Source organism: Myotis myotis, unplaced genomic scaffold (genome assembly GCF_014108235.1).
Source record: "Myotis myotis isolate mMyoMyo1 unplaced genomic scaffold, mMyoMyo1.p scaffold_m19_p_13, whole genome shotgun sequence".
Taxonomy (NCBI): Eukaryota; Metazoa; Chordata; class Mammalia; order Chiroptera; family Vespertilionidae; genus Myotis; species Myotis myotis.
In genome coordinates, this window is record NW_023416317.1 from 23,002,788 (window position 1) to 23,018,791 (window position 16,004).

Genomic DNA, 16,004 nt, shown 5'->3' on the forward strand with positions numbered 1-16,004 from the left:
GCAAGGTGCTCAGAGCATGCACGGTGCTCCATGGCGCTCGGCGCGCGCGGAGCGCTGTCGGTGCGCATGAGGTGCTCACAGGCTCCGGGGCCGAGCCCAGCGGAGGCGGCGTGGGCGCCCTGAGGGCCTGGCCGCCGCGCCGCGCCCCCTTCCCCGCGCCGGGCCGGGTCAGCCCGGCCCCTCAGCTCCACCCCCTGCCTCCCCCTCCCGCCCGCTCGCGCCTCCTGAAAAGCCTACCAGCCCCGGGCGGCGGCGCAGAGCCGGCCCGGCGCACCAGGCAGCCAGTGCGGCCATGACGGCGGAGAAGGCGCTGCCTCTGGGTAACGGGAAGGCTGCAGAGGAGGCGCGGGAGTCTGAGGCGCCAGGGGGCGGCGGGGGCGCAGCGGCCGTGCGGGTCCCGCGCGACAAGGCGGTGCACGAGCGCGGCCACTGGAACAACAAGGTGGAGTTCGTGCTGAGCGTGGCCGGGGAGATTATCGGGCTTGGTAACGTGTGGCGCTTCCCTTACCTGTGCTACAAGAACGGAGGAGGTGAGGTGGCCGGCGCGCGCGCGGCCCTGGAGAGGGCGCGGGAAGGGGGGGCCAGCCCGGTGGGTGCGGGGAGGCTGGGCGTGAGCGCGAGACCCCTCCCGCGCCTGCGTGTAGCGGGGCCCTGAGGGGAATGCCGGCTCTCGGCCACCTGGCGCGGGAGCTGACCCCCGCCGGCGCACCTGCCCAGCGCGCACGCGCACGTGCTCTTCGCACCTCCGTGAGCCGCCTGCCGGCGCGGCACGTGATGGCCTGTCTGCCGCCCAGTCCAGGAGCCTTGGCATTTGCGACCTGTACTGCCTTTGGGGGCGGGAGACAACCCCTTGGAGCCTCCACTTTGCTAACTGGAAACCTCCATGAGGAAAAGGAGCTGGCTTTTGAGCGCTTACTGAAACGCCAGGCTCCGTACTGAGCATCCCATTGAATCTGTAGACTCATCTCACCCATTTTGCAGATGAGGAAACTAAGGGTCAGAGAAGTCACTCACTTAGAAACTGATAAAGATGGTGTGCTGATACCAAAGGCCTTGTTTTTAAAGTAGGATTAGATGGATAACAGGGAGTACTTTTTGGTTAGGCTCTGCTGTTTGATTTCCTGCCCAGTCTTTCATTTGCTCTTAAGGCCCTTTCTATGGCCTCCTTTTGGGCCTCTCTGGTGGAAGAATTGGCACCAAGCAGTTTCCTTTACTGGTCTCACAATCACCCACGACAAATAGCAACAACGTTGATTTATTGTTTAAGAGCTGCTTAGAGATTGGGGCTTGGGACCCAGGAAAGGGAGGTGATGAGATAATCCTTTGTAGTAACATCTCCAACTAAGTTTGGTGGAGATGCAGCAAGTGCATCCTCAAATCTCTCAGTTTAAGAAATGGGCTCCAGACTCCAGGAGCCCCCACCGGTCATTATTATCAGAACAGCCAGCAGGTCTGAGGCAAAGGACCTTGTAAAACTTTATTGGGTGGCATCGTTTCCCCCAGACAAAGCCTGTATCTATGTATTCTTCTCCATCTTTGCTGTTTCCCTGCCTCTCCAGCAGATCCCCGACCTCAGTGAAAGTAGCTTGGAGTTGGCTGGCAGGGACCATGCTGTTGGGCTGTGTGGAGCAGGATTTGATGTGTGAGCAGCTGTAGGGAACGCAGTCAGGGTACTGCTTAGCCTGAACCCCCCTCTCTTTGGAGACATTCATCCTGAAGGCACAGGCTGCTCCATGCCTGCTCTACACTGGCAATGACGTGGCTGCTGGTGTAGTGGCGTGGCAAGGGGCAGAGAAGCAGTGGGCTCCGGGACCCTGAATGTGCCTTGCACCCTTAGCCATGGATCCCCCTTCTCTTTGCAAATTCAGCCATCATAAGCTACATGTCTGTTTAGAAACATGTGCAAACCCTTTAGAATAGCCCCAGACAAAAATTGTTTTAGCATAATATTTTCATGCCAGAAATTTTTATGCCGAAACTAAAAGCATTTCTAAAAGCAGAAAACACGATAAGTTGGGTTCATTACAAATTCTGCCACAGATTTAAAAGGTTGTGGTGAGTAAAGTTTAAAAATTAGTCTTTTTTTAAAAAAAAACTCTAACTTTCCAAGATTCTCCATTGGGTACACAGATATCTTGATTTAATTGAGACAGTCACCTTAAGTATTACTAGCTTTGTGGATATATAGGCCAAAAGGCTTTTAAAAGTGTCATTTGTTAGGTTCTAGAGCAGTGGTTCTCAACCTTCCTAATGCCACGACCCTTTAATACAGTTCCTCATGTTGTGGTGACCCCCAACCATAAAATTATTTTCGTTGCTACTTCATAACTGTAATTTTGCTACTGTTATGAATCATAATGTAAATATCTGATATGCAGGATGTATTTAAGCGACCCCTGTGAAAGGGTCGTTCGACCCCCAAAGGGGTCACGACCCACTGGTTGAGAACCGCTGTTCTAGAGGATTCACAAGTAAATTATAGCATATTAGGAAAGCTGCTGCAGCTTGTTTTAATCACAAGTTTAAATCCAGCAAACACCCTTTTATCCCCTTTCAGACACTTTTGGCCTTCTAATATTGTTGGGGTATCTGTTTATCAACTGTTTACCTTTTTAAAAAATATCCACACAGCTCTACTCATAGATTTTAATGGTAGTTTAAAGTATTTCTTTTCTACTGTGAAACTTTAAAAATAGTGTCTTGCACAGAAAAGCTAAGAACCTTTCAAAATCTGGTGGATATGGTTCTATTATCAGGATTAATCAAAATTGTTGCTATTGATCCTGCAGTTAGAGAGACTTCATTTAGCAAAAAGCAATTTCAGTTAAAGCCTTCATTTGTGAGATCAGATGGTGGGAAATGGCATGTGTTTTTCATGCTTTGTTATTAGAGAGAGAGAGAGAGAGAGAGAGAGAGAGAGAATGAATGAGGGATTTGGAAAAATCCCTTTCTGGTTATAATAGCTCATGTTCACCTCAGTTATTTAATTTGTTTTACAGAAAGGCACAGGCAATGGATATTGTGTTTCCAAATAGGAGCACTAAGGCTTATGGTGGTCTTTTCTCAGACTGATCCAAAGCCAGCCTTTCTGGACAGATTCTTGCTGCAAACTCTTTATAACTCAACTTCATACCTGGGCCTCAGGTATAGGCGCCTGATATTGCTCATTGCATATCTCCTTAAGATTACTTTTCTTTATGAAGAAGCTATTTTGCAGGTTATTTCCAAAGTAAATAGAAGAAGGGGTCCCTTCACCTGGCCTTTTGAAGTTACTTTAGAATAAAAAGGAAGGATGCAACAGTCAGAGAGAATGAATTTGACCTATGCTGGAGGGTGAAATGTAAAAACAAAAAAATCAAGCAATGAAACATTTTCTTTTACATTATCATCTTATCTACACAATAATTCTGTGAAATAAGCGGTGTAAATATTAGGGATTAAAGCCCCATATTACAGAGGAAGAAGTTGAGGCAGGGAGATGTGAGATAGATCACTCAGGGTAACAGGTAGCAGAGGACACAAGCCCAGGCCCACATTTTCTGACTCTGGTCCTCATCCTGGCAACCTGAACTCAGGCTCAGAGAACATTTTGTCTTGCCTATAGTAGGTGCTTAGTAAAGATTTCTTGTGCTGAACATAAAATGGTGGGAGCAATTTTAACCTCATTCCCATATTTTGCATTCTTGCAGGAGCATTCCTGATTCCCTATGTGGTGTTTTTTATTTGTTGTGGAATTCCCGTGTTTTTCCTGGAAACGGCTCTGGGACAGTTCACGAGTGAAGGTGGCATTACATGTTGGAGAAAAATTTGCCCTTTATTTGAAGGTAAAGATTGAGTTAATCAGAAAATAAAATTATGCCTGAGTGATGTTAGGTTATGACGAGTATGTGAGGTGGACAGAGATTTAAATCATTCCCTTTCCTTGTTCTTTCAGGCATTGGTTATGCAACACAGGTGATCGAGGCCCATCTAAATATATATTACATTATCATCTTGGCATGGGCCATTTTCTACCTGTGCAACTGCTTCACCACCGAGCTCCCCTGGGCCACCTGTGGGCATGAGTGGAACACAGGTATGCCCTCAGGGAGGGTCTCTCTTCTGGTCCTGCTGGAGGACCTGGAATTGGGGGGGGGTGTCTTTGTCCTGGAATCAATCCTGTCCTCTGGGCTCTCTCTGTGAGTCCAGATTCCACTGAAACTGTAGGTCAGTTCTGCACTGGTTCTGGGTCCATGCTGTGGGTTGCAGTGCTGAAACCTAAGCTGAGCCTTGGTCCAGGAATTGGCCTGGGTAGAAGATGATGATGCTTTTTCTTCGCTTTGCCAAATACAGAGACTGAGCCCTTTGGGGGCAGAGTGGAGACATGAGGGATTCAGCCTCTAATTTCAGCCCTGCTTCTCTAGGCATTGGGTTTTCCTTTGTGAAATGAAGGGGTTAGCTTAGGGATTGCAAACGGGGCCAGTAAGCCAGTTAGGCTTTAGGTCAGTGACCAGCAAATATAAAAAAATTTATTTGACAGCTCAAATTGAAAAATTGGAAGACTTCACGTGAAAATCCAGATTTCCAGCTTCTCTGGAAAAAATTGAAAAGATCTGGCAACACCAGACCCACATTCCCACATTCTTGCTTGGCAGCAATGGTTGCAGCAGAGAGGCAGCTGTTACCTTTGGATGAGGCCACAATCCTCACCCAGTCCACTTTGCTCATTTACTTTACCTGTCCAACACAGGTAGATATTTGAATTCACTATCCCACCCTCTCGCTTGAATAAGTAACTTTTTAGATTACTTTAGATTCTAATTTGGTATGTGCTTTTCAATTTGTCATCCTTTCAGGACCGAGACATAATCCAGAGAAGGCAAATTCATACCAACTCATATCTGTGGTACCTATGCTTAGAGCAGACATCACTAATCAATTGTAGAACTCTTTCCTTTTGAGTTTAGCATTGACCTCAGAACCCTTCTCAGCAGTGCTCCAGGCAACTACTGCCTTTTGACTGAAATTGACATACATGCTGTAAGCTATTCACCATCCCTGTAGTTAGGTTGTCCCTGGAAGCGGCCTGTCATCCTAAAGGCTGAGCTATGGCAAGATTGGGTAGGATGTTGGTCACCAGCAGAAGGAACAGCAGGTATTAGGCCTAGAAAGTGCTGTGAACTAGCTTCTAACCCTGCATAGCTTTGCCCTGCTCCCTCTCCTATTGCACTTTGTGGACTTTTCACTGTCTCTTTAGGGCCCTGGTTCTTAACCTTTCTTTGGCCAGGGATCTCTTAGAGATGTTTATCAAATTAAAATTCAAGGACATATTCTTGGAGGCCTGTGAGTCCTCCATGATAATTTAATTGTGTATGTTTATTTTGAGGGTACTCTAAAAATATGCACAGGTTCTGGATCATCTGCGCAACACCTTATAACAGGAAAGTCAGCATATTTCAGTGCCTGACTTTATTCGTGTTTACAATTAAAGATGTATTCTTGGTAAATAGGATGATGGCAGCCCAGGGGAAAAGAGCAGAGAGATATTTAATTCATAAATGGTACATTAGTACTAAATGAAATTCCAGTTGAGAACACCTCAAGTTATAGGAATAAAGGTTTTGCAAAAGCATGAACAGAGAAAGATGGTGATAGAGTTGAGTCTCAAATAGTGCATGGAAAAATAGGCAAGCCAAGCCCAATATAGACCCTGCCTCCTGCCTGTCAGTTCATTTCTGTTGAAATCCATTTAATATTACAAAATGACATTATCTTACACACCTGCTTTATTTGAATTGTATTGGGTCTGTAGTTTAGTTGGTATTTATTGGTACATTTTAATTCTAGTTTTAGAGTTGTATGAATACTGTAATTACAAAGACTTTATAACTCGTTATTTATTTGTGCATGATTAATGATTATCTTAATAAAAATACCTCGACAAATTTAAGTGTCTGAGAATGTTTTTTACTCTAGAAAAAAACAAACAAACTTTGAGAAACACAATTTTAGAGACTCGGACAAGCCTTTGACAGGGAAGTGGAAAAAGGGGAAGGAGATTCGGGAGCAAGGCAGGAAGAAAGTTTGATAGGGCACATTGAGTGAGAATAAGAGAGAAAAGGCTCCCTGCCCCCCAGACTTTTCCTCCTGTTTGACTCAACCAGACCAAGCCTCTCAAACTGTTTGTAAGTTATTGATTTTACCCCCACTGTTCTTTGAGGCGTGTTTACTTGGAGCAGTTGCTCCATCGGCTCTGAATGTTTTCCCAGATCCAGCCCTTGTGGAGGTTAATCTTGTATTTCTTGTCTTGTTTCCACTGTAGAGAAATGTGTGGAGTTCCAGAAACTGAACATGAGCAACCACAGCCATGTGTCCCTGCAGAATGCCACCTCTCCCGTCATGGAGTTTTGGGAGTAAGTGGAATCTGACTCATCTCCCTTGTCCTGTGGGGGACACCGTCCTTGTTCTGCTCAGTTAATATTGCCCTCACCCGTGGAAAAAGCCTGACCCTCCCTCCAGTCTTGCACTTCCTGGCTTCCGTGGGCATTTAATGGTGCTGGGAGCCAGAGTGGACCTCTTTAGAGGCTCCCCAAAAGGACAGCTGAGAGAAATGCTTTCTTGTTCTTCGATGACATGTCAGCATGCCTAGTTGCTTGTGAGGGCAAGAAGTGATTGGTAAAATGATGCCCAGTTTAAAAATGTATTTTTAACAAAAGAGAAGATGTTTGCAAAAACCTTAAGTCAAGAGTACGTTTAGCCTGGAAAGCAGACCTCTCCAGGGGGAACAGGTGAGCTTTCTTTCTATAGCTGAAGTAGATGAACTTTAACGGATAGAGGTTATCGAGAGGCAGGTTTCAAATGTGCTTAAGGAAGAGCTTAGTCTCGCAGCCTTGTCTGTAAGTACTTCTGAAAGTTGTGAACACTCTTCCCCAGAAGTGTTTGTTGTTGGGGAGGTGTCTGAATCCACAGACATTACAGGCAATAATTGTAATTCCCGAGAGATGGGAATTTTTTTATCTATGTTCCAAAGGGGCTTATGACCTGGGAGTTACGGGGCTGCCACATATGGTTGTATTAGTTGTATTCGCTGCAGACCCCTAGCGGGGCATTATTAACACTGTGGAGTGTGTGCTCCAGAATTGTGCAGTGTCAACCTGCCTAACTGCACACGATGGCCCTGATTTAGGAGCATCTGCAGTAAAAGTGGGGTCCCTTTCCCACGGTATTCAAGAGGCTTCCTTTGTGGGTCAAAGGCTGGCTGAATGCTTTCTGACTCTTTTTCATCTGAAAAAAATCTGGTTCATTGAAGAACCTGTGCTATCTTAATGCTCATTACTAGTAGCATAGAGGAGCAGTGATTTTATGAGTGATTTTTCTTTCTTTCCCAGGTACCATTCCTCTCCTCCTCTCTTTAGAAGTCATTATGCTGAATTTAGATTTATCATTCTCATGTTAATGCTATATGCATATTCGAAACCCAAATAGTACCCAGGTCTTTCTTGTATGTTTTAAAATTTTACATTAATGGTACCCCTTACTTACATTTTTACAATGAGATGAGACACCGTGGCTCAAGCCTTTGCAGGTCAGAGATGGTGGAACTTCAAGGCTTGGTTTAGGAACCCAGCCTAGGCCTGAATGGGCGGTTGCTCAATATTGATTTAAAGATGTGTCTCTATGATACGTGTAGCTTTGGTTCATTCTGTTTTTCCTGTTGTATAGTATTTCAATGTATGAATAGGCTTCATTGTATTTAGCCAGCTCCTCTGGATGGGCAATTAGACTATCTCCACTTTCCCACTATTATTAAGCACATTGAGTGCTTCTTTGCTGTGCTTCTCTGTTTGCATAAGTGAAGGTTTCTAGTCCATATACCTAAGAGTGGAATTGCTGGGCAGGAGGGTGCATGCATTATCAGTTTTATCAGATAATGTCAAATTGCTTTCCAAAAGGACTACTTTAATTTTTTCTCCAAGCAAGAGTGTGTGAGAATTTCTACTGCTCTACATACTAGATAGTACTTGGTCTGGTCAGAGTTTTTAAGTTTTGCCAGTGTAATGGGTATGAAATGGCATTTCTCTGTTTTATATATGCATTCTCTATTTACTTGTGAGATCAAATATCTATTCATGTTTTTTATTCTCTATTTGGGTTTCCATGTCTGTGAACTTCCTGCTCATAACCTTTTCTCTGTGGATAGTTTGTCTTTTCTCACAGGTAGAAAATCTTGATACATTCTAAATATTAGTATCTAGGCTGCAAATGGCTTTTCATAGTGTATGGCTTTTCTTATTTATTTATGGCATATAGGAGTTTCAATTTTACTGAAATAAAATTTGTCAATCTTTTTGGTTTGCATAGTTGATGTCTTACTTAAGATATATTTCCTTAACCCAAAGTTGTAAAACATTTTCTTCTAAGAGTTTTAAAGTTTTCTTTTTTCACATTTATGAGTATGATCTACCTGGAATTTTGCTTTTGCATGTGATATGAAGTAGGAATCCAGTGTTTTAAAAATAATAATTTCTCCAGCAATATTTACTGATCTGTAGGACTATCTTCCATATATTGTTTTCCTAAAAGCACAGGTCTCTTTGGGGTTTTGCTGTTCTGTTTCATTCATCTCTTTTGCTAATTGTGTGACACTACACCTGTAGCTTTATTGTAAGTCTTGAACTGGTGAGGCAAGTTCCTCACTTTGTTCTTTTCCAAAATTGTCTTAGTCTTCCAGATGAATTTTAGAATCAGAACAAACAATTCTGTGGGAATTTTGGTTGGGAGTGTATTGAACTTATAGGTTAATTTAAGGAAAACTGACATCTTTTTAAAAAATATATATTTTTATTGATTTCAGGGAGGAAGGGAGAGGGAAAGAGAGAGACAGAAACATCAGTGATGAGAGAGAATCATTGATTGGCTGCCTCCTGCGCACTCCCTATTGAGGATCAAGCCCACAACCCGGGCATATGCCCTTGACTGGAATCAAATCCAGGATCCTTCAGTCCACAGGCCGATGAGCCAAACCAGCTAGGGCAAAATTGACATCTTTATGCTTGAGCCTCTCTGTCCATGAACATGGTATAGCCCTACCTTTATTTAGGTCTTTTAAAATTCCCAGAGGAGCAGTGCTATTTAAATGTGGTCTGCAGAGGAGCAGCATTAGAATTGCCTGGTTGGAAATGCAAATTCTCCAGCTCTTCCCAGACCAAATGAGTCATAGCCTCAAAGAGAGGATCTATATAATATAGCTCCAGAGGGGTGGCTGCTGTGGTGGGTGGGTCTGTGTGGCCTTTTCCAACCCCATCAGGTGATGATTTCTCAGAGGACTGTTACAGAAACTCCTTTTGGACCTGCACATTTGAGGATCTGTAAAACATGGTCTCTGTGCTCCCTTAGAGAACCCATCCTAAAATCCCACACTGGGCAAGGTCTCTATGTAATTACTGTTGTTTGCACCATTCATTTCCTTTGTAACATATATGGAAAACCTCAATTAAGTAATTATTTATGCAATATGCTTGTTTATTGTCTGAATTTCCCATAGACAGTCATGATGCAGCACCTTTTCTGGTTTTACTCACCACTGCTGGTCTATGGAAGGCCCCCAGTGAAGGATTACAGGATAAATGCATGAGAGACAGGCAGGGAGGCAGTATTTCCTAGAAAATACTACAAAAGAAGTGTCAAAGTGGGCTCTGGCAAGAATTCATCCTGTCACTCAGCTCCCCAGCGACAGCCATGATTACTTCCAGGATCCCTTTACAATCCATATCACCTACCCATTTGGGCACAGATTCAGGAGGGGACAAGTTAATCTGTGTCTGCAGGTGTCCCTGGACCTTTTTGCCTGCGACTGGGTCTTTCAGGGTGAAAGTCCATGGGACAGTGAACCCAAGGTTCTAGTTTTGTATTCGTGTTGCCTCTGCATCATCTATACAGTGTTGAATTCTGCATCATAAAAGTCCTCAAATGCTGGTGTGACACTCACCCCTTCAGAAGGTGCTTCCGTAAGACAGCTGTAATTCATCTCTCCCCGGGAGAAGAGCTTGGAATGTAGAGACTCTGGGAGATGTGCATCGCATCCTATGAAAAACTATTTGGGCCACATAAATTTGAGAAGGGCTGAAAGCTACCTAACAGATAAAGAATATCTGTTATCTTTGATTAACCCAAATTTCCAAATGTATTTTCCAATGAAATCTTTTTCCTCCTTCCACCCCCACACTCACTCCCTGAGTGCTAGCATTATACTACACATAGTCTGACAAATACTTTTCTAGGAGGAAGTTCTCCCTTAAGTTCTCCCTTAAGTTGAGCCGACTTTCAGTTGACTTCTGAAGCTTTGGAAACAACAGGCCTTATTCCTTTTCTATGTGACAGCCCTTCAAGTATTGGGTCAGGTTTCCTCAAAAACATTTCTTCTCTAGTTCTTGTGCTGTGGCTCACAGGTACACCTCTGTTCACATCTTCAGTGCACCTGTTTTGTCTTTTTTCAATGCCTCTAACTCTGGGACCTCACTCAGGGCCACATTATTGGTCAGAGTAGACTGCATTGCATATTCATTCATTTGGCAAGTGTCTGAGCTCCTGGGGCACATAGGAAGAACACCGTGCATTTCTGGAGGAGGCAGAACTATAAGATGTGGATCTAACCCTCTAGAAATAGAGGTGAGACAGGCCTGCACAGATTACCATAAAATTCTTCATAAAGTGCTGCTTCTCCACCCATGGCCAGCCATGGCTTCACCTTGACCTTGGGCACCTGCCTCCAACCCTCTTTTGAGGATCCATTTCCTTTTTCAGGGTATAATTAAAATTATTAGCTTAGCCAGTAAAAACAGCTCAGGCCCTAAGTCAGTCCTGGATTCTGGCTCGAGCAGAGGACTTATGGGGTAGGAGTTGCTTTTCTTCCTGATTACAGATTTCAAAATTTGGCCATCCTGGTATCCCTTAGTAACTCACTGTGCATCTGGTATCCTTGCATTTATTTAAATATGTTTGCAGTTCTAAATTTTGAGCTTGTGTCCTCTGGTGGGATTGAGTCCTAGTATGTGTGTAACCAGCATTGTGGCATCAGATGGACTTTGTTTTCATATTCTTTTCTCAGTCTCTCGGGTCCCTTTAGTGTAGGGTTTTGTGAGCAAGTTCATGCTTACTTTGTATACAGTTGAAATCACTTATGCATGGTGTCCATTCAACAAATTCTTTTGAGCACATATGGTGTGCTTGGCCCGTATTAAGCTCTAAGGACTATATCTTTGTTCAAAAGGATGAGGTCTTGTTTTTCTGGTTTGTGTACACGAAGAGTTTTTCAAAATTTGTTTATTTTGGGTTCTGGCCAGTTTGGCTCAGTGGCTAGAGTGTCGGCCTGCTGACTGAAGAGTCCCGGGTTCGATTTGGGTGAAGGGCACATACCTCAGTTGCAGATTCAATCAGGGCGTGCGCGAAAGGCAACCAATCAATGTGTCTCTCTCACATCAATGTTTCTCTCCCTCTGTCTCTCCCCCTCCCTTCCACTCTCTAAAAAATCAATGGGAAAATATCCTCAGTGAGGATTAAAAAAAAGAAAAACATTTTGTGTATTTCAGAGTCACGTGGCCACTTGAATTGCTTTTTATTCTTTGGATATAAAACTGGGGAGGCAGACGAGCAAGGGTGAAACCCTGATTCTCTCTGTGGGCCCAGGCCCTATCCCTGCCTCTTTTTCTCAGACTCCTCTTCCTCCCTGCCCATCTCCTTCCTCTGCACTGGCCTTCTTTCTGTCCTTTGTTCATACTGGGCTTGTCCCACCCTCAGTCTCAGGCTTTTGTTGTCCCTTTGTTTAGACGATTCCTCACAAGGTCCTTGTGTGTCTGGCTCCTTCTTATCATTGAGTCTTAACTCAAATGTCATTGGGAAGGCCTCCCTGCCAACTCAGCTAAATCAGCACCCTGCCCCTCTCAACCTGCATCACTCTGTTGTATTGTCTACATAGTACTTAGCTGAAATCCTCAGGTCTTTGTTTGCTTGTCTATTTTCTCTCTCCCTCCATTCAAGTATAAGCCTCATGACAGCAAGGACAGTTCTGCTTTATTTTCTAATATCTTGCCAGCGCTTTCTAGGTGCTCAATAAATATTAGTTGAAATGGATGAGTGGAAGAGTAAATGAATGAATAATGGCTGTTTCTTAACCCCTGGGAGTTTATTTTCTTGTCTATAAACTGGTAATGATGATATCACCTACCTGCAAGGCTGAGATGAGGATTAAAGAAGTCCTCACCAGTACCAAGCCCAGCACAGTTTAGGTCCTTCGGGAAGGTTTGAATGCAGACAGAGAATGTTCGTGATTGACTCTACTATTTTGGGGATGGGGATTAGCCCTGTTTCCTGCGTTGCCAACCTCTCCGGATTGCTGTGAGGATAAAAGGAGAAAATGAGTACTAAGATCTTTGATGGGTTGTAAATGAGGTGCCCAATTTAGTTGCTGGTACTGAGGCTAGGTGACCTGCTCGGCCCCTGCCTCTGCTGGTGTAGATTCATGACTGAGCCTTATCCAGAGTTGGCCTGTGTGTCTGAGTCAAAATACAGCACTCTGTGGCACTGTCTGCTTCTGCTCGATTGGATTGCTCTACTCCTAGTATATCACTTAATTCACAGTTATGCTTCCGCCACTTGCCCAGTGCATGAACATGGGCAGCTTAGATAACCACCCTGAACTTCTGTATAGTCCTCCAGAAATAGGATGGTCATAGGACCTACCTGTCAGGGTTGCTGAGAACATCAGATGAGGCCTGTATGCTGTGAACATGGTACATGTGTAATATATGGTAGTTAATTTTACAAGGAACACTTTATTCAGATCTTTGGAAGTCTACATGGGTACCTTTCAGCATTCTTAGGGAAGGCTCAGCCAGGTCTGTTTGCTCCTCGCAGTGGACCTGGAGAACTCCCTTAGTGTATTTTTTCCCCTTGAATGTCCTTTCAACATTTTTGAGCAGCTATGCACTGTGTTCTGGGCACCTTGTCAATAGCCAGTAAGATGAGGCGGGGGGCGGTGGTCGCCTTTCTGTCCCTGAAGAAGCATACAGCCTGGAAGGGAAAGCTGGAAAGTAAAAAAATAATAATAATAAAAAAGAATTTTTAAAATATAAGGCAACATTATCTTTAGGGTGCTTGCATGGAGCCAAGATAGGAAACCCAGATGTCTGGGCTTCGGTGAAGGCTTCCTGGAATTGGCAATGTTTAGCTGGGTTTTGAAGGATGAAAAGTTCATGTGATTGATTGTGGAGTGAGTGAATGGCACGCCAGGTAGAGAAAGTAGCATAGGCCAGAGCCCAGAACACCTGAAGTTGTTTGTTGAGGCTTGCAGACTTTACCTACAATACGACTGCATCTGGAGCCTGGGGAATGGTGGGGGACTTTGCTGAGGAGTTAGGCAAGGGCCAGGGTGTCTGTTCAGTGATAAGTCTTTATTGAGCACCTACTGTGTGTCAAGTATCATTGTATGTGATAGGTAAGAAAAAAAATATGTGTAATATGATTAGATAACTTATGGTATATTCCTGCACAACCACTAAAAAGGGATGAGGCACAGACACAGACTAACCAAATAAGCAGAAAGCATTAGGTTAAGTTGGGATTGGTCTCCTGAAGAAAAAGCAAGCAGGGAGTAGAAAGTGTCACAGGCTCGGGAGGGCTTCTCTGAGGAGGTGGCATTTGAGCAGGGACCTGAGAGAAGTAAGGGATCTAGCTCTGAGGCTGAAGGAGCATGAAGGCAGTGACCCTGAAGTGGGAGGATATTTGGAGAAGAGTAGGCAGCCAGCGAGGCTGGAGCCAGGCCTGAAGGACTTTGCACTTTTCTATAGGGCTTGAAATGATCCTGTGGGATGCCTTCAAAGGCTATCTATAATAAAAGAGTAATATGCTAATTAGACCAGACAGCCGAACGACCTTCCAGACATCTTCCGGATGACCTTCCAGACAAAGCTGCAGCAGCCGGGCCAAGGCAGAGGCGGTTAGGGGCGATCAGGCAGGCAGGCAAACAGTTAGGGGCAATCAGGCAGGCAGTCAGAATGGCTAGGGGTGATCAAGCAGTTAGGGGCAATCAGGCAGGCAAGCAAGAGGTTAGGGGCGATCAGGCAGGCAGGTGAGCAGTTAGGGGCAATTAGGCAGGCAGGTAGAGCATTTAGGGGCAATCAGGCAGGCAGGTAGAGTTGTTAGGGGTGATTAGGCAGGCAGTCAGAGTGGTTAGGGGCGATCAGGCAGGCAGGCAGGCAGGCGAGTGGTTAGGAGCCAGCGGTACCAGATTGCAAGAGGGTGCAGGCTTGGCTGAGGGACCCCTCCCCCGTACACAAATTTCATGCACCAGGCCTCTAGTAGCATCTATGGAGTAATAGGATTATGTCTGAGAGGAAGATAGACATCCGGAGGGGCAGGGGTAGTGGGACACTTGCTTAGTCCAGGTGCCTGAAGCTGAGACCTCTGCCTGGAGAGAGGGGAGGCAGGGTGGGAATTGGTGCCCTCACCTGTCGGGAAAGATGGGAGGACGATGGTAATTTCTACTCCCTGCTTGCTTTTTCTTCAGGAGACCAATCCCAACTTAACCTAATGCTTTCTGCTTATTTGGTTAGTCTGTGTCTGTGTCTGTGCCTCATCCCTTTTTAGTGGTTGTGCAGGAATATACCATAAGTTATCTAATCATATTACACAGAGGTGATTAAAGAACCACCTCTCTGATCTCTAATGCCTCCTCAGCCTCCCACTTGCACTTAGATATCTCTGCACTTCCTGGGTGGGCTTTTCCTGACAAGGGAGGATGGGAAACTCCGTTCGAATGTGCCTAAAATCTCATGGCTTTTAGATAGCAGCAGAAATCAACTTAGCAATAACTCCCAGTACTTGGGCTGCACATATACTTTATCCACAAATTCTACTTTTGACATTCTGTTCTATAGGCATGCCCACACTATTTATGTACACCTTGTTGATGGTAGCATTGTATGTGATAGGTAAGAAAAACAATATGTGTAATATGATTAGATAACTTATGGTATATTCCTGCACAACCACTAAAAAGGGATGAGGCAGAAAAGGTGTCAATATGGAAAACATATCTAAGATAAGATTAAGTGAAAAAGGCAAGGTATAGAATCTTACATGTAATAATATATTAAGATATATGTATAAAAATATATATATGTATGGCCCAACCGGTGTGGCTCAGTGGTTGAACGTCAACCTATGAACCAGGTGGTTAAGGTTCGATTCCCGGTCAGGGCACATGCCCAGATTGCAGGCTTGATCCCCAGTGGGGGGTATGCAGGAGGTAGCCAATTGATGATCTTCTCTCATCATTGATATTTCTATCTCTCTCTTCCTCTCCCTGTTTGAAATCAATAAAAATATATTTTAAATATATATATGCATATGCCTTATTCCCATGGAACATTTTGGAAGGATTCATAAGAAACTATTAACTGTGGTGATCACCTGAGAATGGGATGGGGGTAAGCAAGGGGATAGAAAAAGAGAATTTTACTTTTTGCACTTTTTTGTATTATTTGAATTTTTAAAAAATAAAAAACCAAGAACATGATTATTTGATACTAGTAAAAATGTAGAAGCCCTGGGGTCACTGAATAAGTTGCCGTTGATTGTAATGATCCTTCCGTTTGAATGACAAATCCCATTTACAGCTCTGGTTTCACCTTACTAATCGTTATTTATTTTTAGAAATCATTTTTGTTAACATTTTATTTAGTTTTTAAATCAGCCTTTGGAGAGGGACAGAAGAAAAAAAATCTCCATTTTCCCATTATTCAAACATAATTTTGGAGAAGTGAGGGATTGCTCCCCTCATATACTCAGAACTGAAAGCCAGCCTCATTGGCTCCCACTGCCCCCCAGGCAGCCACAATTTCTCTAGAAGGCCCTGCTCTTTGGGGCTACCTGCCCTTGTGTGTTCTGCCCTGATGGACAGAGGAGGTTGCCTGTCAGAGAGAGATTTTTTTCTTGCTTAATCCTCCCACCAGGGAAGCATTGGGTCC

At 44.3% G+C, this 16,004-nt stretch overlaps 1 protein-coding gene across 1 annotated transcript in view; it reads left to right on the forward strand.

Annotated features, from left to right (window-relative positions):
* Positions 1–227: 227 nt before the first annotated feature.
* SLC6A11 (solute carrier family 6 member 11) overlaps positions 228–16,004 on the forward strand; it is a 104,443-nt gene continuing 88,666 nt past the window's right edge. The window contains exons 1-4 of the mRNA XM_036332184.1: positions 228–530; positions 3,690–3,824; positions 3,935–4,075; positions 6,302–6,392. Of these exons, the coding sequence (XP_036188077.1) occupies positions 293–530; positions 3,690–3,824; positions 3,935–4,075; positions 6,302–6,392 (605 nt within the window). The 5' untranslated portion in view covers positions 228–292. The remainder of the gene's footprint in view (positions 531–3,689; positions 3,825–3,934; positions 4,076–6,301; positions 6,393–16,004) is intronic.